This window comes from Dromaius novaehollandiae, chromosome 3 (genome assembly GCF_036370855.1).
Source record: "Dromaius novaehollandiae isolate bDroNov1 chromosome 3, bDroNov1.hap1, whole genome shotgun sequence".
Lineage (NCBI taxonomy): Eukaryota > Metazoa > Chordata > Aves > Casuariiformes > Dromaiidae > Dromaius > Dromaius novaehollandiae.
Genome location: NC_088100.1, coordinates 6,919,887 through 6,945,850, shown reverse-complemented (window position 1 = coordinate 6,945,850; position 25,964 = coordinate 6,919,887). Strand labels below are relative to the sequence as shown.

Genomic DNA, 25,964 nt, shown 5'->3' with positions numbered 1-25,964 from the left:
TGTCTATACTGCATTGTCATGTCTGTTATTTCCTCAAAGAGTCGTCTTCTGGAACAAGCCACTGCATCTGCAAGCAGGAAACCTTACCTCAAATATTTTTGGTGTCAAAATGATTCTGGCACGTAGTTAAGGCAATACTCCAGACACGGCCTTCAGGAGCTGTAAGACTTAGGCAGAAGCCTCCAAAATAGCTCTATTGTAAAGGATAACATGGCAGCACGTGTGAGCCACAGATCAGGACTGTGTGCAGGCACACTTTGGGGTAATATGTGGTCTGCTTGGGGTTGGTGCGCTGAAGGAGGTGGTGGCCGGAAGAATAACATCATTTAGCATAAAGTCTGAAATACAGAGTGTTTATTCTTTTCAATTGCATAGTCGGGATTAGTACATTAGCATTATATTAACGTTAATAAGATTGCAGTAGTGTAAGCAAATTGGTCTTGATTTAACCAAAGTGAGCAAAATTTAATACTTTTTTTTAACCTGACATTGTAAGTCCAACCTCGAAACTTTCTTTTTTAATATAGACAATTCCTTTCCCAGCGCAACATTTACTGATTTCCTTATATTTAGTAACAGCTTATATTTAGATACAGCAAGAAACACATCCTACCTTAGCTTTTGTTTCCCAAGGAGAGTTCTTCCACTTTTATCTCCTGTGATAGGCTTGCCCTTTTTTCATCCTTGCAGTCCTCCCCTGGTCCTCTTCCAAATTGTCTCCATCTTTCTTAACCCTGGATGACCAGAGCCATGCTCTATATCTAGACTAGGTCATTAGAGTACCTTCTGTGTGGCATTAACAAACCCCAGTCTTGAAATGACTTCCACTGGTATTTTCTAAGATCGTGTATATCTTTCTTGCACCTGTGCCACTATTGTGATTCAGTCATCACCCTAGGATTAACCAGTAATGCCCAGGTTGTCCTCATTGCTGTAAACTGGGGAACTGATCTGTTGGTAGGATTTTTTTGTCACTAGACTCTTAAGTGCAGTGGTGTCTTTACGTACTGTCAGATTTCCTCATTCATCTAATGCTGTAGCTGTGTGGAAACAGAAAGGATGCTGGACTCCAGGACTTCAGTCTATTTGATTGTTATAGAAATTTATACCGAAAGTATAGAATTCATTTCAAGTAAGACATATTTCCTAATTGTAAATTATATCTTGGTTTTCTTATTGCATGCAGTTATTTATTTGTGTGGATTTTTGGTTTCTTTACAAGAACAGGAAACATGGAGGTGGAAAAAAATGTTTGCTTTATTTTCTTACCAAAAATCTAGGAAACAGGATTAGACTAAAGTTTTAAATCACAGTCATCTCCTAAATCTGATGTGGAACAAGGGTGATAATGAGTGTAAACATACTGAATAATAAAATGTAATTTGTGTTTTGAGTTCTAGGGCTCTAATCCAAAGCTCACTGGTATCTGTGGAGAGACTTCCATTGCTTTGAATTAGGCCTTGGCTTTTGTCCTGAATGAACACAATACCAGTGGAGCTATTCATGAAAGAAATGTTTGGAAATAAGTCATCGTAACACAGAACTGGAGGGAACTTGCTCTGTCAGAACCCAATTTGCTTGCTAATTCAGGCAGTCATGTTTTACAATGCTTGTTGTGGCAATACTTTGTCATAGTTCCTTACATGAACTAACCAAATTCAATCTTTAAAAAATCATTTGCCACCACTGCTGTAATTGCAGGGCTGTTTCTGAGTCATCACTCTGAGGTTTGAAACCTTTTTCTAACTTCCAGCTTAAGCCCTATTCATGCCCACTTGTTTCCATTTGTTTTATGCCAACATAGTCTTCTGGTTTAAATAGCTTTTTCTTTATTCTTTATCCTGCTCTAAACTAGTGATGACAGTCATGTCTCCTCTCAGTCTTTGCTTTGCTAAATAAGCCAAGAATTTTAATTTCTTCTCCTTCAGTAAGCTGTTCATTCCTTTTATCTTAGTAGCTTTAATTTGAACCTGTTCCCATTTGGCTTAATCTTTCTGGGAGGCAGGCACCAAAAACTGTATTTCAAAGAGGTGTAATAGTGCTTTGTGTAATGTTGTTAATACTTTCCTTGCTTTACTGGAAATACCTTTCCAGATAACATCCAATATTATGTTTGCCTTCTTATGGTAGCATTTCGCTGATCACTTTTATCCTGTGACTTGCCCACAGCTTCTCTTTATCTTGGTTCCCCAGGTGAGCTCCTGTTTAGTAGCAGAAGTAGTTTTTAGTCTATGAGTACATAGCTTTGCTCTTTGTGCTATGAAGCTCTTAATGTGGGTCTCTTAGTCCAGAGCTCAGTTCTTCCTTGGACGGTACTAGGTTCGTCCTCTGCATTAATTGTCGGGAGTGATAACAACCGAGCTTGAGTAATCAGCAGCCTTAATTAGTATATTCCTACATTGTGCTAATAAAATGAAATTAAAATAAAAAGAAGAAACTGCTAGAGGTGGTGAATGCTAGGATATGGGAGCTGATGTGAGGTGACGGAAAAGATCCTTGGGGAAGAATTGGTGTTGGTGTCGGGGAAAGGTGCTTTGTGAGGGGTGGAGGAGTAGCATGATGGAGAGGGGACAAAGTCCAGAAGAGAGGCGTGAGAATTCTTGCAGTATGGGTCAAAATAACGCAGCTCAAATTTGTCAGTTAGCAACATTAATTGGGTCTCAGAGGCATGTACTTAGGATGCATAAAGACATGGAAAATCTAAGAAATAAATGCATAACTCCCGTAACTTTCTGCATTTTGAGTCAGATTTTACTTGAGGATTAGCAATAGTGCTGCTTAGCTTAGAAAGTTCTTTTATTTTTTCAGTGGGTCTAAAAATATTCTGAAAGTTAAGGAACTTATTCTTTAAAAGCATTTAAAAATAAATCCTGAATTGAGATGATTATGAATCTTGAATTATTTATCCACAAAAACTGGAAGGAGAGAGAATTTGCAAAGCTCTTTAAAACGTACATGATACATTTTCTTAGAGATCGGAATGGCTCTAAAAGACTTTTACCCAGATAAGTACATTCAGCGCATATCAGAGGCAACAGCAATTAAGGCATAAGGCATTTCTTGGGAATTAATATCAAGCTGGGAGGAGCTGTGACGGCTCAAGATGCTGAGGGCCATTAGCTGTGGTTGATGATTAATGGCGTCTGCTAAGGTCACTATTGTTATCAGCTGAAAACGGAGAACTCAGAGGTATGAGTTTTTTTAATGGGAAATGCGGTTTCAGTTGGCACAGTAGATGTGAGCCCACTGTGGACAGAATGCCCTATATTAATACCAAACATAGGGCTCTGAGGTTTCTTTTTTCCCTGACATTTTTAGCAGTGCTAATCAAAGCTGGATCTCTAAAGCTGTGCTAGTATCAAATCGGAAAGTAAGCAAAATAAAGCCCTCAGTGCTTTAATGATCTCCCAGTATTACATTTGGTGTCCACTACTTAATCAGCTTTATTTAGAGATATTCCCATCTGTCCTTTCAGTGCCTAATGAGAGTACCTCTCAGTATTGTTCAGAAATGTGCCCAAAAACATTCTTTGTGCTCACTGTTCTTGGACCCTCTTTTAATAATTGCATCTGCCCTGGTTTTGCGCTGTGGCACCCCGCGGTGGCCCTAATCATGGTGTACGAGAAGAAGGCGGACACGTAAGACGGGCCAACGAAAGTAAGTACTGCTGTGTTGATTTAGAGAGAATCTGTTCCCTAATGAATAATTAGCTGGAATGGATAATTCCCAGTGTCCAGACAAGTCCAGGCAGAATTCATTCCATGGCTGATCAGATATTTTTTACACGATGTATGATTTCATTGTTGATGCGGGGGGACTGAAAGAGGTACTACAGCAGGCTATGAAATGTTCGCCTTGCTGCTTATTTTTAGCCAATGCGTGACCTCTGTTAAAATGCATTGATTGTGCTGTATACAAATAAGCTTGTTTATTTTAACATGCTTTAAAAAAAAAGTGAAGTCTGAAATAGTTAATATAGGTAACTTTAAGATACAAGCTTTAATTAGGTAGTCAATATGATCTGTTCCTTAGATTATAAACAGTGCTACCTATTTTTGACTGGTACATAAGTCTTATTTTACATATGTGCTGGTCCCCTGTCCTTTTCTCTCCCATCCCCCTACCCTCTCCCTCTGCTCATTGTGAAGGTTGTAGGATCAAAAACCCAGGCATGACAGGAGTGATGCCAACTGCTGCTTTTGGCTGACCTTTGTGCAAATGCCACTTGAGGTAGACTCCTGCTCAGGAAATACAATTTTGCAAAGCTGTAAGCAGTTAAAAAAAACCCAGATCTTCGGTGTGAAATACTGAATGTTTTGAATGTTTAGACGGTATGACTAGACCTGCGTGTACAAACCTATCAACTTCATGCTGTTTGTGAGATTACTGTGTGCCTTTATTCACCCTCAACCAAGCCACTGAACTATCTCCTTTGTTTTTTTCCTCTAACATATACCCTGTGGTAAGAGGAGGAGGTGAGTGAGGTCAGGCAAAATGAAATGAAAATCATGAAAGCTTAGTAGACCACAGGGAGGTTCTTTTGTGAGGGTGCCAGAGATGGAATAGTAGTTACAGGGAAGAAGACCGCAGAGTTGGCAGCGAAGGAGATCCGGCTGGTACATGCGCATTGCAGTGTGTCGTAGTCCTTGCCATGAAACTGGTCTGTTTTTCTAGTTAACTCTTTAACAAGCATGTAATGCTGACAGGGACTCTTGCAGTGCTGTTAGTGCTCCTTGATATCTCTTCACTGTTCTTCAGGGAATATTTTTTTGAAGAAGTTCTGCATTCCTCACCCCACTTGTAAGATCAACAGATGACAACTGAAGTATTGATTAGATTATGTAAATTGACTTTCATCCACTCTAAGGGATAAAAAATTGCCTTCTTCCATGAGAACTAAAGAAGCTACATTTTAAAATTCTTAACTTGCAGATGTATAAAAGCAAATGTCAGGCTATTGCGTAATTATACTAACTTCTCAGCCTGATGTGATAGCCTTCAATGTACAAAATGGTGTGGCCAATCATTTTAAATACTGGCTTTTTTTCAGAGATAGCTAAAAAAAGAAAGGTGCTTTACTCCGGCTCATTTTCCATCCTCTATAACTTCAGGTCTTGGTCGCAGTAGTTAAAAACAATAAGTCTGTATGTGTCACTTTTGGGCTTCACGTTTTATGAATCTGTGGCCATGTGAATGGAGAGACCTATGCATGCGTGTCAGAGTTGATTTAAGGACTTTGGTTTCATTTGATGGTGCGGAACTAATCCTCTGTGTGTACACAGGTTATAGAAAAATTACAGAGAGAGTGATGCTCCAGGTGCTAACATACCTTGAATTTCTATTCATTTTGTTTCAGTAGATCCATAGATCTGGTATATTTTTAGACCTTTCCTTTACAATGTTAAAATAACCTTATTTATGTCATCCCCTTTTGAACATGGAGGTCCATAACTAAAAAGTTTTAAGCCTGAAATTTCTCTTTGGGACAGGTCACTGTTTACAGTTATCTGTTTTTTGTTGTTTATTTCCCTTCTGCTACAGTCACAAGAAATTGATATATATCTGCTCTAAGTATTTAAATGACAAAATGTCCAGAAAACCTTACCCGTGACACAGAATAACCCTGCAATGTTGCTGTTCACCCCCTTTGTGAATGCAGCCCTGAGTTGCAATGGGCAAGGCTTTGTCTGCTTCCTCTACTGTGATTCAGTGCAATGCGTGCTTTTGTGTGGATGAGACCACAGTGGTCTGGTATTTTCAGTCATGTGCCTTTTGCATTTTCACTTTGTAAGTCACCATCACAATTTTGCTGAACTTTTGTGAGAAGCTGATGCGTTTTCAGTTTGAATACTCAAACATTTTCCAGAGTTCAGCACTTTCCCACCAGTGCTTGCCTTAGTTTCTTTTCACAGAGCCTTATTAGTCTATGGTCATCCACTCCACAAGGACCATAAACTGAAAACTACTGCTTAAACAACTGTCATCAAGTTTCAGATCATGTTTCGACACGGATCTAATGGGACACAACACAAAGTTAATCTTCAGCATTATTCTTTTTCATTTGCAGGAAAAATTTGAAGGCTTGTTCCGTGCCTATGACGACTGTGTGACATTCCAGCTGTTTAAAAGCTTCAGACGTGTGCGGATAAATTTTAGTAGTCCCAAATCAGCTGCTCGTGCCAGAATAGAGCTGCATGAAACACAGTTCAGAGGGAAGAAGTTAAAGTTGTATTTTGCACAGGTAATGAAATCTGTTATCCACCTATGTGTTAGTGCATAGTTCTAATGAAATATTGCCCAGTAAACCTGAATGAAAGTAATAAAAGTTTCTTCCATGCCCAATCTCTCTGCTAAAGGATTACTCAAACCTTCTTACATGGTCTGAGTCATATGTTCCCAGTTTGTCTGCCATAAACGTGAGGGACCAGTTGGGACCCGAGTTGCTTATACAACATGCAGAATTAACATAGCTAGAACAGATTTACAACATTTGGTATTTTGTGTGGGGAAGCTCTCTAAACTAACCATTAAAAAAACAAAAAACAAAAAAAACAGAAATGTGAAGTATCTTAAGTTCCTAAAAGAAGTAGGACTGAATTACTTTTATCTGGCTGCAACTCTGAGCCAGAGTCAGGCTTACTCCTGCCTTTTTTTGTCCTATTAAATAAATGTGTGAATCTTTTAAGAGGAATTCAGTAAGTTAACTTGACAGGGAGATGCTAGGGGGAGAAGAATGCCCTCAACCCAGAACACGTGCAAGTGATTATAACCATCTGTTAGAAGTAGGAGATGAGAGTTAGATTCTTCTTGAATAAGGGAGGAAGAGAACCTGGATCTCCCACAACGTGGGGGAGTGCCGATACCTAAAGCAGATACGTGCTTGAGTGAGTTGAGTGCGGCCCTGACAGTCACAGCCAGGATACAGAACGGTGAGAGAGGTTGAGAACCCTGACCACTATCTCTTCTGAACATTTTTTATTAAATGGCTGTGGCCACAGTGGCTTATGGGATACTCAGTAGTGCCAGTAAGCAACAGAGGTGTGCTTTGGGCTGCCAGATTGGTCCTTCAGAGGTTTTAGGTTAAGGGAAGCCTTATTTAAAGATCTTAAGTAAACTTAAGAGGTAATTGAGTGTTGAGCTTCTCAGCCCTGTTAAGATCGCCATTGTTTTGAGCACATGTAGAAGCAGAACCCCAGGAAGATGGGGAACTATGGCTGTGAAAAACACAAGGTGCATGGTGGGTTAGATGAGTTGAAGCTCTTACTGTTGAATTTAGGTGTTGAAAATCTCTCAGTCCCACCCTAAATGCTTTAATCTCCTAGACCTGGCCCAAATGGCTTTCTGAAAGGTTTCAAAACGACAGTTGAAACAGATCTGATAATCGTTTCACTCCAACTACACAATCAAGAGGTTAAGAGGAAACTTGGGATAACCCAGGAAATGGAAAAACATGTATAACAGTGATTAGTCTCCATATCAAAGCTGATTTCCTGCAAAGCCAATTTAAGTATCTGCGCTATGCTCTCCAGTACATGCAGTCTTACAAGAGTTTACGAGTTGTGTCCAGGGAACGAACACAAGGAAGCAGCAGAGTGTCTGCAGACATCTACGTTTACATGGACCTAAGCCAGAATGAGTAAGAACTTCCAAAACTAGAAGTTCTGGGGAACATGGAGTGGGGAGACCCAAACTGGCTTTTTGCAGAGCCCATTCAGGTATAGCAGGGCTTTTTATCTCAGGCTTGTTGTCACACAGATGCAATTTATTGCTTCTGGGCCTGAGTTGGCCATAAACTTGCTCAGGTGTGACTGTAGTTGTGGCATAATTCATCTATATTGAGGCTTCTTTAATATACCAGACAAAAGAATTAAACTAGATAATTTAAGATGGAAATAAAATGAGAAGAATCAGTTACTGAGACAACTGACTAAGGATCATGATAGATTACTTTATCACTTTAACTTAATAAGCCAAATCTTCAGAACTTTTCTAAAGTTACTGATATAGCCTTGGTGCAGGACTTACTGGTTTCTAGTCTAATGCCTGCTTTTATTTAAGAGCTTAGACCAGTAGATCACAAGAGCACCTTTTAGCCTCGCAGATCTCTGAATTAGCAGCTGTGGAGACCAAAGTTTGCTCTTATCCTCAGAGAACATATCCAGTAGGCACAAACGTTGTAGCTTTGCTTGTATAACAGCCCCCCACAGTGTATTTACTGTAGAGGAACCATCTGTAAGGTTGAGATGAAATGCATCTCTAGGCCTTGTCTGCTGAGACTGGCATTGAGACCCTGCCTGGGTGTCATTTGCTATTAGAAGTGTGTGATTTGAGTAGTCATTGCTTTACCCGTCCTAATCTAAACAACCTATTTGTTATGCTTTAAAGATTCAGACCTCTGAGACAGATGGAGACAAGCTTCATTTAGCTCCACCACAGCCTGCAAAACAGTTTCTCATCTCGCCTCCAGCCTCCCCACCTGTAGGGTGGCAACCAATAGATGATGCAACACCTGTCATCAACTACGACCTCCTTTATGCAGTTTCTAAACTAGGACCAGGTAAGCTTATGGTCCTTGTGTGAAAATGTGTCACAAAAAGCAGATGAGAAATAGCAGTGTAGAGGAGTAACTGTAGAGGAAGTTACTGTAAAGCCTGTACATTGCTAAGTTGCATTAAACCTTTGGGTTTAACTTGATGCGTATCAACTGGTTCTTTGCTTAAGAATAAATTTTACTTTATGTATGTACATACTTATTTCTTAACTGCAGGTAGGGTGCTCTGCATGACACAGAACAGAGGGTTCTTGCTCTGCAGGTGGTTAGCCTAGAGTATGGCTTGTAAGTGCCCTTTGATTGAGGAGCAGAACAAAGCTTGTTTGCATACGTTTTTGTTGTGTTTTTTTTAATATTTAGATGGGACAACTGATGGATTTATGCAGGGACAAGACAAAATGCTCGTCCATGCACTTGAAGAGGTTCTTGCTTTAAATCAGATCTGCTGGAGACTTTATTCCAAGATGCAGATCATAAAATGTTTAAGCACCATTGCATCTCCATCAGAGTGGAGAATCTCTCACGTGAGCAAGTTAATTGAGAGAGGACTGCTATTCCCCAGTTATGGCAGGATTGCTCTGTGGCAACTGCCCATTTTCTATTCAAAATAGTATGCAGAAGGAATGAGATTATTTGTAGCCTATATCAAAATGAGACAAATGCCAATGGATAATGCAGATAGACTTTCTTCTGACTGCCCATCTTCAGCTCATGTTAGGAATTGAAGCTAGCTAGGATTTTCTAAATAATGCTTTCTCTTAGAAAATGCTCATCTAGTGAAACCAAGCTTTTCATAGGGAAGGACTAGTTTTGATTTAATTAAGTTATCTTTTAAAATAGTTTTCTTTGAAAGCTGTTAAAGCATTCTAATATTTCCAAAACAGAAAAGGTTCCAGTTTAGGCCTAAGCCATATAATTTAGAAATTAAGGTCTAAATTAAGTTCATAATCTATCAGAAAGAATAGTATGTTAAATTAGCTTTATATTGAAATAAAACCCTTCAGATTCAATCTAAAATATATATTTTTTTAAACTCATGAAAATTTCAGAGTTTATTTTCAGGATTTTTGTGGAATATGAAAACTTTTTTCTCCAGCTCTACTGAACATGTTGCTTTATTGTTCTGGGAGTAGCTTTCAATTTCAGACATCTTATCACTGGGGCCTTTGTGTAACTGCACTGGTCAACAGAGTAACCCAGAGCTGAAAGAAGCACGTGGGGTGCAGGAAGAGGTTTGATTCACATGTTTTGCAGGATAATGTCATATCCTTTTCACATGGGATCTCTCACAGGGGAAAATGTGTATCAGGAGAATTTCCTCAGACTCCTTTGTTTTATTCCCCTTCAGACAGTAAGTCCGTAGACAAAGGCTGTCAGGTCCAACACTTCTTAATAATTATGGATTATTATTTTCAGAATTGATGTTTTGCTTCTAAACTGCTGAAAAAAGGAAAACAAAAAATTCTCCTTTTTCCTTTGATGCATCAGTGTTATAAATGGCAACATGTAAATTAATCCTATAGCTAGCTTGGTAATAAATCGATTCCTGTTCTAGAGCAGTGGAATGTGAAATATCATTGTTCCACACTCTGGGATAGCTTTGTGTGAAGGTCATATTCACCCTTGTTTAAGGAGCCTAGAGGGAGCAATATTAAAAGCCATCGTGTGCTCTCTTCTTTCTATTTTTAGCACTTGTTAGAGAGATCAATTTTAGTTAACTGCAGTGGAGGCTTTAAAATACTGCTGCAGTTCTCAACTGTGCATTTACTATGTTTAGAATTTCACTGAAAAACAAATACCTCCAAAACTCATTGCTCAGTGTCACATCAGTGAAACATGCTTCTGTAAGTTAGATAACACTGTTAGGCTCATATGCTTGTTAGAGAAGTTGGGTTATTCCATTCAAACAAAAACATGACCAAAAATGGAACTGCAGCTTATCAACTACCAGAAAAAAATTTGCTTTTTTGCACAGTTGTTTACACAAGTCAGAATAGTACAGCCTGCCTCTTGCATCTTTAACTTGTGGGGAATTTTTGCTATATTAAATACACTGATTTGGTAAAATCTGTATGTGAGCTAAAGCCCAAGACAAGGCTTGAGCATGTAAACTGTTCGTAGTTGTTGTGTGTCCTCACTGCAAGGTGAGTTTTACCCACCTACTTCACTGGGAATGCAAATCATACCACTTGGACACAGACCCACACATCTTTTCCATGAATACAGGCCATCTGCTTTCACAGCACCCTGCTATAATCATCACAGCCACAAAAGTAGAGACTAAAACTCTCTCTGCGTACAAGTCTGGAAGACTCCCTGCATAGTAAAATGAATAGGTTTGAAGTTAGTTAACAGCTTTCCTTTTTCCAAGTGCTGTTTTGGGAAAAGTTTTTTGTGGGGGCAGGGGGTTGTTGTTTGGGAGGGGAACCTTGTGGTTGCAACAATGTCTGTCTAGTATCTCAAAGGTCTAACAGAGAAGATTTCTTCTTCCTGTGCACAAAGGACTGGACTTTGGTCCTATAGCATTAAACTGAGTTCTGTGAGGGTGCCCTTCATTCTTACGGAAGATCTCGGTGCGTTTGATTAGTTTCTGGGTGATTGATGTGTATTTTCACTGTTCTGCAGACGTAGAGATTAAGCTCTGAAAGAGATATGAACAGTATGCAGTAGACCACAGTGACAGAGCCAGGAGCCTTGACTGTGTCTGACTACTAGCCTACAATTTTTTCAGTACACTGCAAATAAAGAGGTGTTATCATTAATCTCTCTAATGATGAGAAACGCTTCCACTGGCAAGAAAACTTCCAGTAGTTTAAAATATCGATGAAGATATAAAGACATTGCAATGAACTACAGCAGGAGTTTGGCTGTTTCCCTGTCAGGCCCAGGTTGTATCTCTTCCTGGCCTGACTGTAACCTGGCTCTCTCCTACACGAACACTACCTACAAAGCTGCTGTTTAGTCTAGGCCCTCATTGTTTTCCATGACATTTTTATAAGGTCATAATTCAGTCCCACTGAGAAATGCAGGAAATAATTTTATATAAGAGATGTCTGCAAAAGGGAAAACCATCTCCAGGCCCAGGCTATGTACACAGCAGAGCTGCTCCTCTCTAAGAAAAGGCAGCTATTCTTGCTCTGCTGTTTATTAGTGCAGCATTTTGCAAACCATCTTCCTGGGACTAGAGTAGGTCCTTACTCTAGTAGAAGGTAGTCCTCCCCTCTGCCCTTTCTGCCCTCCTCCCCCCCTCCCCAACACACACATTTCTTCCTGTCTCCTGTTCCTGCTTTTGGGGATCTTTCACACCCATTACCCCACTTCCTTAACAGGAAGTCAGTTCCTTCCTACAGCTCAATCTTCGTATCTCAGGCTATGGCAGAGAGGTCTCTAGCCTCCTTCAGTTGTGTGCCCTCCTCCCCAAAGCTGGCATGTCAGCCGTAAGCAGGCGCTCCCTTGTGCTCCATCACTTCCTAAGCCTGCACTCTCCAGAGTGCCACCCTGCCTCCCCTTGCCCTCCTCAATCCCTCCTGCCCCCCCAAGCAAATGGCTTTTCTCATGTGGCTTTGATTCATGAAGGGTGGCCCCACTGGTAAGGTCTGCACTGAACAATGAAGCAAGAATAGGGCAGGGTCCTAAGCACTCAGTTGCTCCACATGCTCCCTGGGGTGGTTTTGTCCTGTGTGAGCTAGCAATTGCCTACACAATGTGCAGTCACTACTTAAAAAATAGTGCAGGCCAGGCACCAACTCCAAGAGCCCGTGTAGACAAGACTATACTGGTTTTGGTTTCCTCCACATTTCTCAGTCCTTCCATGACCTTCCACCAGGCTTTGCACCTCCTGAATGGCCTCAGACTACACTCCAGATCGTGTAAAACACACTCTTTTTCACAATATGAAAACACCATTCTGAAGTGCTGCACATGATGGCTTTTAGGTCCACAGAGGTACAACTTGAGACACAAAGGAGACCCTGTGCTGGTCTGTGGCACTTGGCTTCTAGGTCTGAGAATTACTAGTGATTGGGGGAGGGATTAGTCAAGGGTCTCAGTTTTGTCTCTGAGCAGTTCAGATATAGCTGTTGCTGTCTTGCTCTGGCTGGGCTTCATGAGCAGGATGAGAGGCTCCTGCCTCTGCTCTGCCCTCTGAGTTTGGCTCACCTTTGCACAAGAGAATGGGGAAGCAGAAGAAGCCCTGCCCAGCTAGGCAGCAGCTGCCACACACAAGGCTTTCAAACCATGTCTCAAACTGCAGATTTTCTGTGCCCAGGTGCTTTCAAACTCATGTTTGTCCTCACTGATCCAAAGGAAATACTTAATACTTCATATGACTTCCAGAGATGGGCAGGAAGGGGTAGAAGGGCAGGCAGATGGGCGATAGATGCAATTTTCCACCTCTGACCTTCCCTTCCCTTATGCTCTGTGACTCTGCTGCCCTTCCCTCCCCATGCCAGGGGCAGCGTACATGAGATCTGCAGCGAGGGTGTGGAAGGCTTTCCCGCTACCTTGCTGAACTGGCGAGGAGAGGAGGGTGCCCTTCTCCCATCACATTAGTGGCAAACTCCCAGAGAGCAATTCCATCTTCTAGGGTATGGTAGATCCATGCAGTAGAGGTGCCACATGGCATGGGCTGTTTATCTCTTCTGGCATATATGTGTACTCATACAAAGGAGCAATGTAATTAGCCCCATATTATTTGTAAAACACTTGGATGAAGGGACTATAAATGGAAGGTATTATTAAGATGCTAATGACATGTTTAACATGGAGCAGACAGCTCTGAACCCATTAACCTTTAATCAGGATTCACAATTGGAGATGAAGTAACTGTACAATATCACTACCTTTTCTTCATTATTTATTAAGTATATGAATGTACTCTTGGCTGGACAAAAGAACCTCATCAGACAAGAGAGGCACCATCAATGAAAGGTCATTGTACTGATTCACAGAAGGATAGAAATCCATGTGCCGTTATTTTTCATTCTGAAAGTTGTTCTTGTTGTTCTTTTGCTGTTCTTAGGGTCATCTCGCTTGCCTCACCCGAGGCTGAAGGTTTGTTTATGGTTTGTGGTTGCAGAAGGTAGTGCCAAATTACATACAAGTGGCCAGGTCCACTACTGAAGAGTGAAACAAATTCCTATTTTTTTTTCTTATGTCAAGTAAATAAATAGAGGAACGTCACTATTATTTTCAAGGGTTTGCTAGGAACGTTTTCTGGCAGCTCAGTATAACGGTTGTACCGCATAGATTAACTCTCCCTGCATTATGCCCTGAAGATAGAGTTTAGATATTAGTGTATTTGATAAATTTTGTGATATTTTTTCTGAATAAATTGATGCATGTTTCTCTTGTTCAGTTTTTACAAATATCTAGGTAACTTATACTACCTAGAAGAAAAGGTTTGAGGAGATAGCCCAAAGACTGCTGACGGAGAAAGGCTCCTCCCTAGGAGTCCTTTGACTTAACCCGTAAGAATTTCTCCAGACAGATGGGAGAAGCAGGAGTAGTGGGGCAGTGCAGGGCATGAGCATGCCAAGGGTCTGTGATCAACAGCATCGGAGACGGGTGAGCAATCGCAGGAGATGACTATAGTGCCAGATCGTGTACGATATGGCCAGGAAAGTGTTCACTGTTTAGATGGTGTTTTTGTGAGTTTAAAGGGTGGAGAGGATTCCAGGCAACATATGTAGGAGAGGACCTCAGGGAAAACTTTGTCTCCTCTCCTGCACACATTATATAGGGTATCTGAATCAGATGCTTAGGGCAAGTTAGGGCTCAGCACCCCAAAGAACTGGTCTGACACCAAAACTGAGATTCTCTTTCCTGTTCTGAGCAGGAACTTGTTTTGCTTAAGTAATAAAAATGCTACCACTTGAGATAAGGATAATGCTGATGACTTTTGCTGAGCTTTTCGGCTATATGACAGAGCTCTTCCATTTCTTCTCCTAAATCTTACATTCACTGTGCTTTGGAAAAATAATGCTCTTCTAGTGCCAAAAAATAGTGTAAATATTCAGGAAGTGTAAATTGACAGAGAGCTGCATAGAATGGGCTGGAGAGCAAATGAGATAATGAAATAATGAGACAAATGTTTTGAATGATACTAACTACAGAAACTTGTAAGCCTTAATCTTGCTAACTTGACTTGCCACTGTTAGCTTGGGATAGCGTGTATTTTGTAAGCGTAGCTTGACTGCAGTGATTTAATTATTACTGCAGTAACTAACTGCTGTGGATTTAGCTTTTTTTTTTTTTTTTTTTTTTTTAGCCTGGAAGTGTTGTTTTTTTGGGGGGGATTAAAAAAAAAAAGCAGGTAATCTCACTGTCTATTGAATTTTTGTATTGTATGTATTACCTTAGTATTTTCTGCAAGATAAAACAACGCTTACCTTTAGCAACGAGATACCATTGTATAAAAATCCCTTAGTTACTGTTGTCCTGTTCCTAGCTCAACCATAACAAGATTTTCTGCATTTTGAGCCACAGGTCTGCAGGCATGAATAATTGTGAGTACAGAACTGAGTCTGCAACTCGTTTAGGCTCAGAAATAACTGTATGCCTTAAAAACCCAATTTATGAGTGCATCACATTTTGATTTGCAAAGTGACATTAATTGCTGTTGCAGTTACTTGCGCCACAGGCATCTGAATATTTTTCCCAGTGCCTGTACTTATTTCTGCTGTTCTTTTTCAGCAGAAAGAATCCTTCCGGGAAGGATATGAACAGTAAAAGAATGTGGCATTTGAACTGGGATTATTACCTTTTAAGAAGGCAGTGAATCTGATTTACCTCACGGTGTTGGTGCACGGGGAAAAGGGCCCAGCTCTGTGTGTGCACAGCACTGCAGAGCTGCTTGTAGCTGACAGTGACCAATGTAGCCTTCAGTGCTGGTTGGCAGCATTGACGTCAGCCCATAGCTGAGAAATTAGCTGAAGCCCGCAGGGAAAATAGGCAAAGAAAAACCATATAATTTCTCAATGCAGCACAACCAAGCTATTTCTCTTTTTATATTTTAGCCTATCAACAAGACCTGCAATGCTTTGCTCAATTTGGATTCAGAAGAAGAGTTGCCAAAAATAGAGCAGTTAAATGTCAACATTAATGGTATCACAGCAGTAAAATATTTCTCACAGCCAGATGCCTGACTTGTAGCTATTATTCACTAGTTGCCTCCTGTTTTTTAGGCAAAAATGCAGCATGTCCTCTAATCCCAGGCCACGCAGTCTTACTTGGACCAAGAACTTACCAGAACAAATAGTAGGTGATAACAGTCCCAGAACTGTGTGCGCTAATGCACATCGAAACCTGCAACCCCTTCCTAACATGAATTAATCTGCCACAACGTTGTGAATAAATTAAAAAAAGATTAGTACCAAGAACAAACTTTAAGTGCTTTGAGGTAGAGACTGCCATTTCACTTTCTTTGTACAACACCTAACATTGTTGGTTTCTGCCTGTGATGTAGGTTTTTAGGAGCTGTTGTACAACAAATATGTGGAGGATTTGAGCTAGTTATACTGGCACCTCACCTTCCTTGTGTCAGAATATTCTACAGGCAATATGCACTGGTTTTAGAGCAGTTTTATGAGCAAAACCCAAGATATATCAAATATATCTATGGCCATTATAAGCCTATTTGAACTTAAATGCAATTTGTTAGCCGTGGAGATGACAAAAGTAGTCCAAAAGGGGGCAGCATGTTATCCAGAACAGTTTCAACTGCGCTTTTTAGCACTGCTAATGGACGCCTGTCTCCTCTGAAAGACCAGATTCATCACGTCAGAAGTTGAAAACACCATTATAGACACCAGTGTATTTCACTTTGGGCTGGTTTTCATTGGGCCCCATTCTGGAGCACTGTCATTCTAGCCTTATTTGTGCCATTCAGAGCAACGATCACTGATGCAGTCCAGCCCTGCTTGCCCTCAGCCGTATTTAGGAGCAGCACATGGGCATCCCCTGCCCAGTTGTGGGACTATTCTGCAATACAAAAGTGCCAACCTCTGTGCTGCTACTCAGACTGTCATCCTTTGAGCTAACTTTTTCTCTGCTTCCAGGAGAGAAATACGAGCTGCACGCAGGGACGGAGTCCACCCCCAGTGTGGTAGTGCACGTTTGCGACAGTGACATGGAAGAAGACGAGGACCCAAAGAATTCTCCAAAGCCAAAAATCATTCAAACTCGGCGCCCTGGTCTGCCACCTCCTGTATCTAACTGAGCCTCGCCGGCAGAAACAGCACTTCTCTCCTCCAACACAGCTCTTGTTTTTTGTTTGCTTTGTTTTATTGAAAGGCAGCTGTTGCCTTATGAGTACCAGGACATTGAGCTCATTGAAATCCCTCACAGTAATCAAGCCTGTGTAACAAAAGGGCTAGGAAAAAGATCTTTGTATATGTAACCATATCACACACCAACTACGCTAATAGCTTTTCTGGAAAGGACAAAAACAGGCTGAAGGAGGAAGGGTGTCAGTCTGAGGACTTCTCACAGCTATAATTTGCATGCTGTAACAACAACACCAGAGAGATAAGTCAGGATGGGCAAATAGGCTGATACCGGGCTTGATACTCAAACTCCCAGAATACTCACTGCTGCCCTTCATCAAAAAGCCTGCTTCTCTGCCCTCTTCAGTTCCCCAGCAGACCTGTCTTTTCCTTTTTTCTTTTTTTTGGGGGGGCAGGGAGGGTGTTTTGTTGTTTTTAATCTATTATCAGCTTGGTGGCCTTTTCATCCTTCTGAAATTTTCTTAAGGGACACCATCTTTGCAACATTTTTCAGAAACAGGAGAAAAACGCCCTCTTCCACCAACAGCTGCAGAGACAACTGGTCCTTAATAGTGGTGGGGATGTGATATAGAGCTCTCTGGGCTGAGGGGAGAGGGAGCAACTTGCTGAAGGGTCCCATGTCTTTCAGTCCCCTCTAAGGAGGAGGGAGCCAGAATATCGATAAGGATTGACATTTTACCTTCCATAAAGGTATGAGTGGTACTTCTCTTTGAATTTGAGGGAAGAAGAGAAGCCAACTGACTGATTTAAGGTGGGATTCATTGCTCTGTTGTAGCTGCAAATTCTGCTGATGATAAAGGCCTCCCTAGTGGTGTGTTGAATAGCCCTGAAACTGTTTGTAATTAGTTGCACATCCTTAATAATTAGTCCTTTTTCCTCCCTACTTCCTGTGCTTTAAAGCCCTTCTGGAGCTGTATGCAATTTGGGTTTGTGGAGGTGAGGAGAAATTAGTTGGTATTCTTTGTTGTTTTTTTTTTTTTTTTTTTAGGCCAAAGAAAACAGGACCATAATTACACACTTGAAATTAGACTGCATGAAATTGAATCCCCTTTTTCACTATGTCCTGCATGTTTCTTTCTCTTGCTATGTATACTGGGTTACAAAAAGTGTTCCGTGTTTTCATCATGGCTGACAGCAGACAGATACTGGATTCCCTGTCTGGTAGATCTTCCATGATGATTTTTTTTTCATGCGTACTTGTCATTTTGAGAACATTTTCTAGACATTTGAGCTCCAATTTTGCATATACTTAAGCATGCGCTTAACTTTATGCACATGAGTAGTTCCACTGAAATTTAATACTGCAGAAAACTGAGCATATGTGTAAGATACAGTGGGATTTTAGGCACAGGCTAATTAACTGCAGCATTACTCCCCAAAATGACTACAAAATGGCACAGTGAGAGTTCATGGTTTAAATTCCATTACAAGTTAAAATAAGTTTAAAAAAATATCTTGGAAGCTCATTCTAGGATCTGAAAAGTCAGCTTAGGTTCCGTAATCAAGATTTTGACATAAAACCTATGGATCAGGTTTCTGAGGGAAGGTTCCATTTCACTCTTAATAAAGCTGCAAAGCTTCAGTAGAATCGGTGTCACCCTTTCTGCTGTATTGGCTCTGCAGTACTTCCAGGAAGAAAAGTACGTTGTTTTGTCAGTAAAGTCAGGAGACACCATTCTCATTTTCCATGGTGAGAACATTCTGAGAAGGACCTGCCATTCTCGTATAGTTCATTCTCTCACCACCACAGTCCCTTAATATTCCTGTTGAAATTTAGAGCCTTACTTAGCATATAACTATAATGTGATAACTCTTAATGCATTGTGGACATTGTGTACCTACACTAACGGAAGCATGTGAAATACAGCGGAGAGTGAACAAGAAATAGGGCTTTAGTATCTTTGTGATATCTTGAGTAAAGTTGTCTGAAAAGTAATTCCTTAGAGGTTTCACTTCAGTTAGTTTTCAGTGATGCATTTAGAATTGATTTGAATAAATAATTTGTCAGTCGCTACTCTAGGACTAAAATGTGATGTTCCTACTGAAAATGCAGGCATAGACCACCACCTGTAATATTTTAGGGGTTGTGTCTTGTTATAAAACATGCTGAATGCTAAGGCCCATAGGTTTTGGACCAATTCTTGGCCACATCTCCTTAAGTGAAGTAAATGATTGGAGATCTTCACTGATCAAAACTGATGCTTTGGATTTATATATCTAAAAATGTTAGAGGGCCAAATCTCGTCCTTGTGTCCATGCACTCAAACTTTGGAGAGATTTGGTTCGGAACTGAATTATGGACTTTGGCTCCCAACAATTTAAAACCATACTGCAAATAAAGCATTGGATCTTCAATGTTCTTTTCTCAAAGTACACTTACAGATGTAGGTTTAAAATGTAGGTTTAAAAACAGGCCTGACTCAGTGATAATTCTTTATCTTTATAGAACTGAATAGTACTGTCTTGGAGGAGGTAGAACATAGCTTCATTGTGCAAAACACAGAAATGCAGTTAGAAGATTGAGAACTCAGAAAAGTCTATTGTAACTATAGTCAAAGTTTAAAAATTGCCTTTGTATGGTAAAATACAGTCATCAAAGAAAAATATTTCAGGTATTGTGGGGTAACTTCCCTATCATAAAGTAACAGCATTAACCTTGTACTTTGCTAGCAGCTGGCTCTTGCCTGGCTGGGAAGAAAATAAAAGGCTTCTTTCAAAAAATGCTGACCATCTGGAAAAGTAAATTCCTATATAAATTCAGTAATTCACATTCTGTCGTTTTGTTCAAAACAAAGCTGCCACTGACTTCATTGCGAACTTTCCTTTGTGTAGCATCTCTGAGCTCAGTCCTTGTGACCTGCCCTTTTCAGAGGGGTGTATCTACAGCGCTGAAGTAGATTCTCTCTTGTCATAATACTATAAATAAGAACTAAATCTATTCATTACATTCTGATGCACAGTGATGTAGATGTAGATGACGTCCTTCTAATTCCCTTTGCGAGTGCGAGATGGTGCGAGTGTCCAGCAGCGATGCCTTGGGGCCCTCTGCTGGGTGAGCGCTGCTCCTGCCGCTGCTTGGGAATTAGAGGAGGAAAGCAGGGCAGCGCGATTACTTTTTCTGTTGTCCTGCGTCCTGCTTGTCCTTCCTGAACTCTTCAGATACAAAATCTAAATTCAAAGACTCCCTTAGTACAGTTAAAAGCATGAAAAAATTGCAGTGCTCAGAGCAGGCAGCATTTTGGAATTTGTCCTTTTGGAATAGGAGAATGAAGAATTTCTGTGGTCTTGATCTTTTTTGTTTTGTAATTAAGACAAGCTAATACAAGCCCTGCCCCATGCACACATACACACTCGCATACAACTTGTTTTCAGCCAGAAAACATAGCAAGAGCATCTTTCCCACAAACCTTAACAAGAATACAGACACAGTTATTGTAAAGTGATTTATTTTACAAAATTGTGTCCCATGGCTAAACTACAGTCCATTACTTCAACATTTATTTGCTCTGAATTTGGGTGGATATTTTTTCTTTTTTTCTTTTTCTTTTTTTCCCCCATCAGTGACAGTGAAAAAGCTTTCTGGAAGGAGAGAGACTGTTCTCTGTATGGGATGATAACTGAACTGTCTTTAGCAAAACTTGATTACAGTGGTATGTCTGAGCACTGTGACAGATTATGTTAGGATTTCCATCATACTGTACATACTTTTGAGATATTCTATTTAGTCATATTTTATAGGAGTATTAAGCTAGTTAATCACTTTTGCACTAGTATAATTCAGAACTTAGTTTTAAGAATAAATATGGCAAACAATTTTTGTGTTCTGCTTGCATTGGCATTTTTGAAAAGCAACATTTAAGAAAGTGGAACTGTGTTAATAAACTGACTAGCGTGATATACACCACTGCTCTCTTAACTAATAGAACTGAAACTGTTTAAATGCATGACAGGCCACACTGTTTAAACAGAAATTAAGAAAATGGGGAGTGGGGAGCCCTCTGGTTTGCCAGATATGCCAAATTCCATTTTAAGCTGCTGCAGTACCATTGAGTCATGTGAACTTGCACTGGTTCACTGTGGATTTGACTAGGTATATGGAGAGAGAAAAAACACCAAACAAACTGTACCATCCAGATGAGCAAAAATTTATCTCTGCCAGCTGAAGTGGTTCTCCCTGTACTTTTTTAATAATAGGTAAATGTAATGTATTTAAATCAGTAGTATGACATCCAACTAATGCCCAAACTGAGGAAAAAGTTCTATTAGCACTAATTATTTACAATTGGGAAGTCATTGCTTGTAGTCTCTTATGTCAGTTAGTACTCTATATTCCAAAGGACTGGAAACCAGAAGATAAGGGTCTGCTAAGTAACTGCAAAGTAATCATGGAATTCTTATATTTGATCTTATGCCAGTCATTCAGATCTGCGTTTCGGAAAGTGATTTTTTTCTGGGTGCCCAGCTTAAAAGACCCATTTCTCAAAGGATGATTATTCATCATTCTGAAAATTAGATCCCTTTAAAAAGTTTCATTCAAAAATGTAAGCTCTCAGCTCACTGATTCCTTTTAAAAGGACAAGTCTTAACCTCCAGGTTTTGATTAGAAAAAGTATTAATAGTCATCTTTTTGCAGAGTACTTTGGAGTCTAGGGGCCAGATGTGCTGTAGAAAGCCTGATTGTTCTTTACAGTTAGTCTGTTTACTCTTGGGGAAAGCTCTTTTCCAAATGAGCTTTCCCCAGCTACAGTAAGGTTCTTTATCTGATCTGATTGAAATGTTTTATTACTTACCTGCTGTTTGTGGGTTTTCCATCTTGCTGAGCATTGGATACAACACCTGGAAATAAGCTTCAAGGCTTCGTATGTGAACAGTAGGGTGCTGCATGTCCAAAAGGACTTCAGACTGTACTTTGGTTGAGGACATGAATGTTTGTATGCATAAAGCTCCAGTAAGCACTGAATTTGTACACACAGGCAATATTTATTTATACTGGGACTTCATGCATGCAAGTGATAACGTGCAACCTAACCCTGCGTGGTATCAAATAATGGGAGTTAATGCTATTTCTCTCATCTGCAGCAGGGGCCTGACACTCTTGGCTTATGCCTTGATTACTGACAGTCCTGGCTGAACTTCTGTATACTTCATTACTGATAGCGTGCTATTACTGTTCCTTTCACAGCCTCCGTTTTTGTCCTGAAGCAAAACAATCAAAGCAAGAGAGACAGCGGGGTAGGAAGGACGTGTTGGAAAGTCCAGAGCAGACCACAGTTCTGTAATTGGGAGTGTAGTTAACATAACATTACTTCCAGCTGATAGGGCCAGCTTTTACAACTCACAAGGTTTGGGTCCTTTGTTATTTTATTGCCTGATGACAAAATCTGTAGTCAGTTTAGTAGTATTACTGATAGACTTACTGGAATAACTTGCTTGAGGTGAAGGTCATGTCTACTGGGGATCTGGGGACCTGGAACAAGCTTTTGATGAATGAGGGGATTTAAGTAGGTTATTATGGACCTTGGTTAAAGTGGTGGTGCTTTTAGATTGTCTCCTCTAAAGAGTCTTTACTGAATTCATTTCTGTTCCTTTTTCAAAATGTAAACATTTTACCTCAAAATATTTATCCACTTGCAACTTTTTTTCACACATTAATGTGAATTTAAGACCTTTGCATTTCGTTGTTTCCCTTCTACCCAGGAAATCCTATTTAGTTCTGTTTCACCAAAAAGCAAAACTGGGTATGGATTAAAGTTCTGGACAGACCCTGGCTTAAATTCATCCTCATGAAATGCTCTTGAATAACTAGTCATGCTATCAAAAACATAAAAACTTTCCTTCCTTGTTTTAGCACGTCTTCTGGGGGAAGTACAGCAGCTTTCAAATATTCTGGACTCCTCTTAAAAGGAGAGAGATGGTTTTTAAAAGGTGAGCTGTGCTCTTGCTTTTAAATACATTTAGACTGCTGCATTGAGGGTAGAAGTGCAAGGGAGGAAGTGGTGTAAAAGCTGTTTCCCACATGCCTATATGAAGTGTCTGCAGATTAGCCACTGCATTTGCTTTGGCTTGCACTGTCACAGGTAGAAAAACAACAGCACTCACAATGGAAAGGCGAGAACTCCTAATGCCTTTACTGCAGATGCTTGAAAAACATTAAAAAAAAAAAAAGCCTTAACTCATCTCTCCCTTTTCTTAATTGCTTTATCAACTTGTTCAGCTGCTACACAGAGCTTCTGGGGCTGTAGTAAGTGTCATCCATGGTTTCTTTAATTGTACCAATACAGTGGCTACAAGTCCTACAATCTGGGACATTTATCAGTGGGATTCTTGCTAGAGAAACGAAGGCATTCAGGACCTTAAGACAGACTTCAGGATTTAAACCTAAGTAATTGATAGCTATATAAGGCAGGGCCCATTTGCTGTGTCTGAGTCAGGGGCTTCCTCACCCACCTCAGTAAGAGCATCCAGCAAGAAGGATTAAACTTCTCTATTATTATACACCAGAAAATCAGCTTTGTTTTAATAAATCATTGTAACTGATCATAATCTAGTACAAGAAATGTGTCTACATTAGTGCCAGAAAGATGTGTTCTTGTCACTGTTCAGTTAATGAAAGTAAATGCTTTGAATTCATTTTAGAGCAGAGTTCTTGTTCAGAAGCTTGAAAGGAATATGTCATCTGTAATGACTGATGGATCCTTAAATGTTGATTTGGCAAGTTGTCCTAGTGTGGGTAGCTGCAGAAATATTTCATGTATGTTGTTGTAGATTTGAAAACATTAATCATGTTCTCATTCAACTGTCTGCATTTCTGACACAGATGTGACATATCTGTATATATTATAAATCAATACTATTTTTAACCATATATTTTGTACAAATATTCACATTAGCTCTGTACTTCAGTGAAAATCTATTATGGTATTAAACATTTTGGTGGAATTAGCAAACTCTTGTCTATGCTTTATTTTCAGCTTATTATTATAGCAGTTTTAAACAGCTGAGGTATTTCTTACACCCAAGACAAATATTATCGTTTCCAGCTATTCATAAAAGTAGCTTAAATCCATATACTCTTATACCTCTCCCTCTAGTGACTAGTTCCAGCCACTGCAGAAGCTTGTAGGTCACTGTAATTGCAAAGACCTCTTGATCTGAGTGAAGAAAGGCTAAAGTTCACATAAGTACTATTTTCCCTGGTTAATCAGAGTAACTGTTAATGGGAGGCAGTAAATTGCTGTTGAAGGGCACCTAACAATGGATTTCACAATATAGATGCAATTTAATAATGCCTCTTTCTGTTTTTACCCTTTTTTCTATAGCTTCTGATGTTGGTCACTGTCAGGAACAGGCTGCTAGACTTTGCGCTACGGTTGTGGTCTAGTTCAGTTTCCCATGTACAAAAGCCATACAGCTTCTATGAAGATATCACCGTTGTTTAAAAAGTTCAGATAAACTGGCATATGATCAGATTTCCCACTGCTCCAAGCTTGAATGAGTGTTATCTTTGTATTGTAACTGATGAGTAAAAATTTGTGCATGTTCTTGGTTCTACTGTTTCTTCAAAAGCTGATTTGTTTGCTCCAGAAGGACATAAATTTGGCAGTGCTGGCTACAAAGTGATTAAAAAGTAGCATGTTCCTATGCGCTGATGAAAGAAAGATGGTTTTCCACACTGCCTGGTTGTGGGAAATTACTTGTGTTGACATGTAAGGCATGCTTTCTGGACCTCAACAGTACAGATCCTCAACTACTAAGAGTAGGAAATCCAGCTTGTACTTTAGTTCCTGCCAGCAGTTCACTAGTGAGATTCGGAGGGATAAACTGATTTCACTCTTCCTTTTGTGGCATGGTTATGGTTATGTGATGTCTTGTACATCACAACATGGAAAAAAAAGTAAATTTCTGCCGTAACAAAAATGGAAGGTAACTTAGAGCCATGAAACATGAGATGGGGAAAAAAGACAGAAAGAAAGATACTTGAATCAAAATCTATTTTTGTTAAACTGAAGAAGCACTTGCAGATATCCAGAAATGGAAAGTGAATTTTGTTCCTTATATTTACAGGCAGTTCAAAGTACAGTTGGCCTAGGCAGGTCCCATTTCTCTTGTTTGTTTAAAGTAATCCCATAACATGCAGTGACATCATACCCCATTTGCCTACCTTTAGACCTAAACGGAAGTAGCATTAGCACTGACTGATATCAATAAAATACACATCTAAAAGCTGGAGAAAATTGACCCTATCAAGATGTTGGGATAGCACACAGTTCTGCAAAGTAGATCTGCCTAAACGGAGAGCCTACAGCAACTTCTTACCACGGCCACTGGTGCAGACTGGCTTAAGATTTTGGCACAACGCGATGACTCCTCACTTTCCACATCGCGAGAACATCTGCAGAAGGAAAAACAAAAAAAAGGCAGAAAACAATGAGTCACGGAGTAAAGCTCCTCATTTCCAAATTAGCTAAAAACTGCTGGAAAGTGAACATTAAGGTGATTTGTTTAATTGTCTGGCTTCACTGTACTGTGGAGACTGCACCATACACACAGTGCTTTGACAACTAACTGGCCAGCTTAATAGTGAGGCACCTTAACAAAAAAATCGGAACTGTTTGGTGCCTGCCCATCCCCTGCCAAACAGCAGCCTTGTCAGCCGTGTCTTTCTCAAGGGATGATAATAATAATAAATGCTATTAATAGGTATTAATGGAGTTATGTTAACAATACTTAGCCCCACTAACAGATATTAATGGCATTAATTATTATATCATCAACTTGCAACATTTACACAACAGTTCTAACATTGATTATGAAAGACCGAGGTGCTCACTTTAGTCTAAAAGGGGTTTCAAAAGGCCCGTGTACACCCCTGCCTCTTGCTGGGATCACGGTGCGCCCTGACCAAAGCCGGTGCCGCACCTCTCTGGGCTTCCCCGGGCCTGGTCACCTTCACCATCTTCGCTTGGATGTGGAGGACCGGCCCCGGCCTCACCGCCCCCAGACACCCCCAAGGCGCATGCGCCGCCCGCCCTCCCTCCCGTGACCGTTATCCGGGTTGAGTGACAGCTCTGCTGGCCACTCAGAGCGCCGCGGCTCCCCGCCCTCCCACCTCCCGGTGACCGTTATCC

At 40.3% G+C, this 25,964-nt stretch overlaps 1 protein-coding gene and 1 long non-coding RNA gene across 4 annotated transcripts in view; one reads left to right on the top strand and one right to left on the bottom strand.

Moving 5' to 3' along the window:
- RCAN2 (regulator of calcineurin 2) overlaps positions 1 to 23,783 on the top strand; it is a 93,079-nt gene extending 69,296 nt beyond the window's left edge. For both annotated transcript variants that reach the window (XM_026093815.2, XM_026093816.2), the window contains 3 exons: positions 6,068 to 6,241; positions 8,386 to 8,557; positions 16,609 to 23,783. In XM_026093815.2, the coding sequence (XP_025949600.2) occupies positions 6,068 to 6,241; positions 8,386 to 8,557; positions 16,609 to 16,769 (507 nt within the window). In that variant the 3' untranslated portion in view covers positions 16,770 to 23,783. The remainder of the gene's footprint in view (positions 1 to 6,067; positions 6,242 to 8,385; positions 8,558 to 16,608) is intronic.
- On the bottom strand, positions 340 to 25,860 carry LOC135327783 (uncharacterized). Of its 2 annotated transcripts, none has more exons than XR_010388161.1 (3): positions 25,756 to 25,860; positions 25,153 to 25,228; positions 340 to 6,190 (listed from the first exon to the last, which is right to left on the bottom strand). It is a non-coding gene; the product is annotated as an uncharacterized LOC135327783 (long non-coding RNA). The 2 variants fall into 2 exon arrangements; XR_010388160.1 differs by having other exon boundaries at positions 25,667 to 25,850.
- Positions 25,861 to 25,964: the final 104 nt, after the last annotated feature.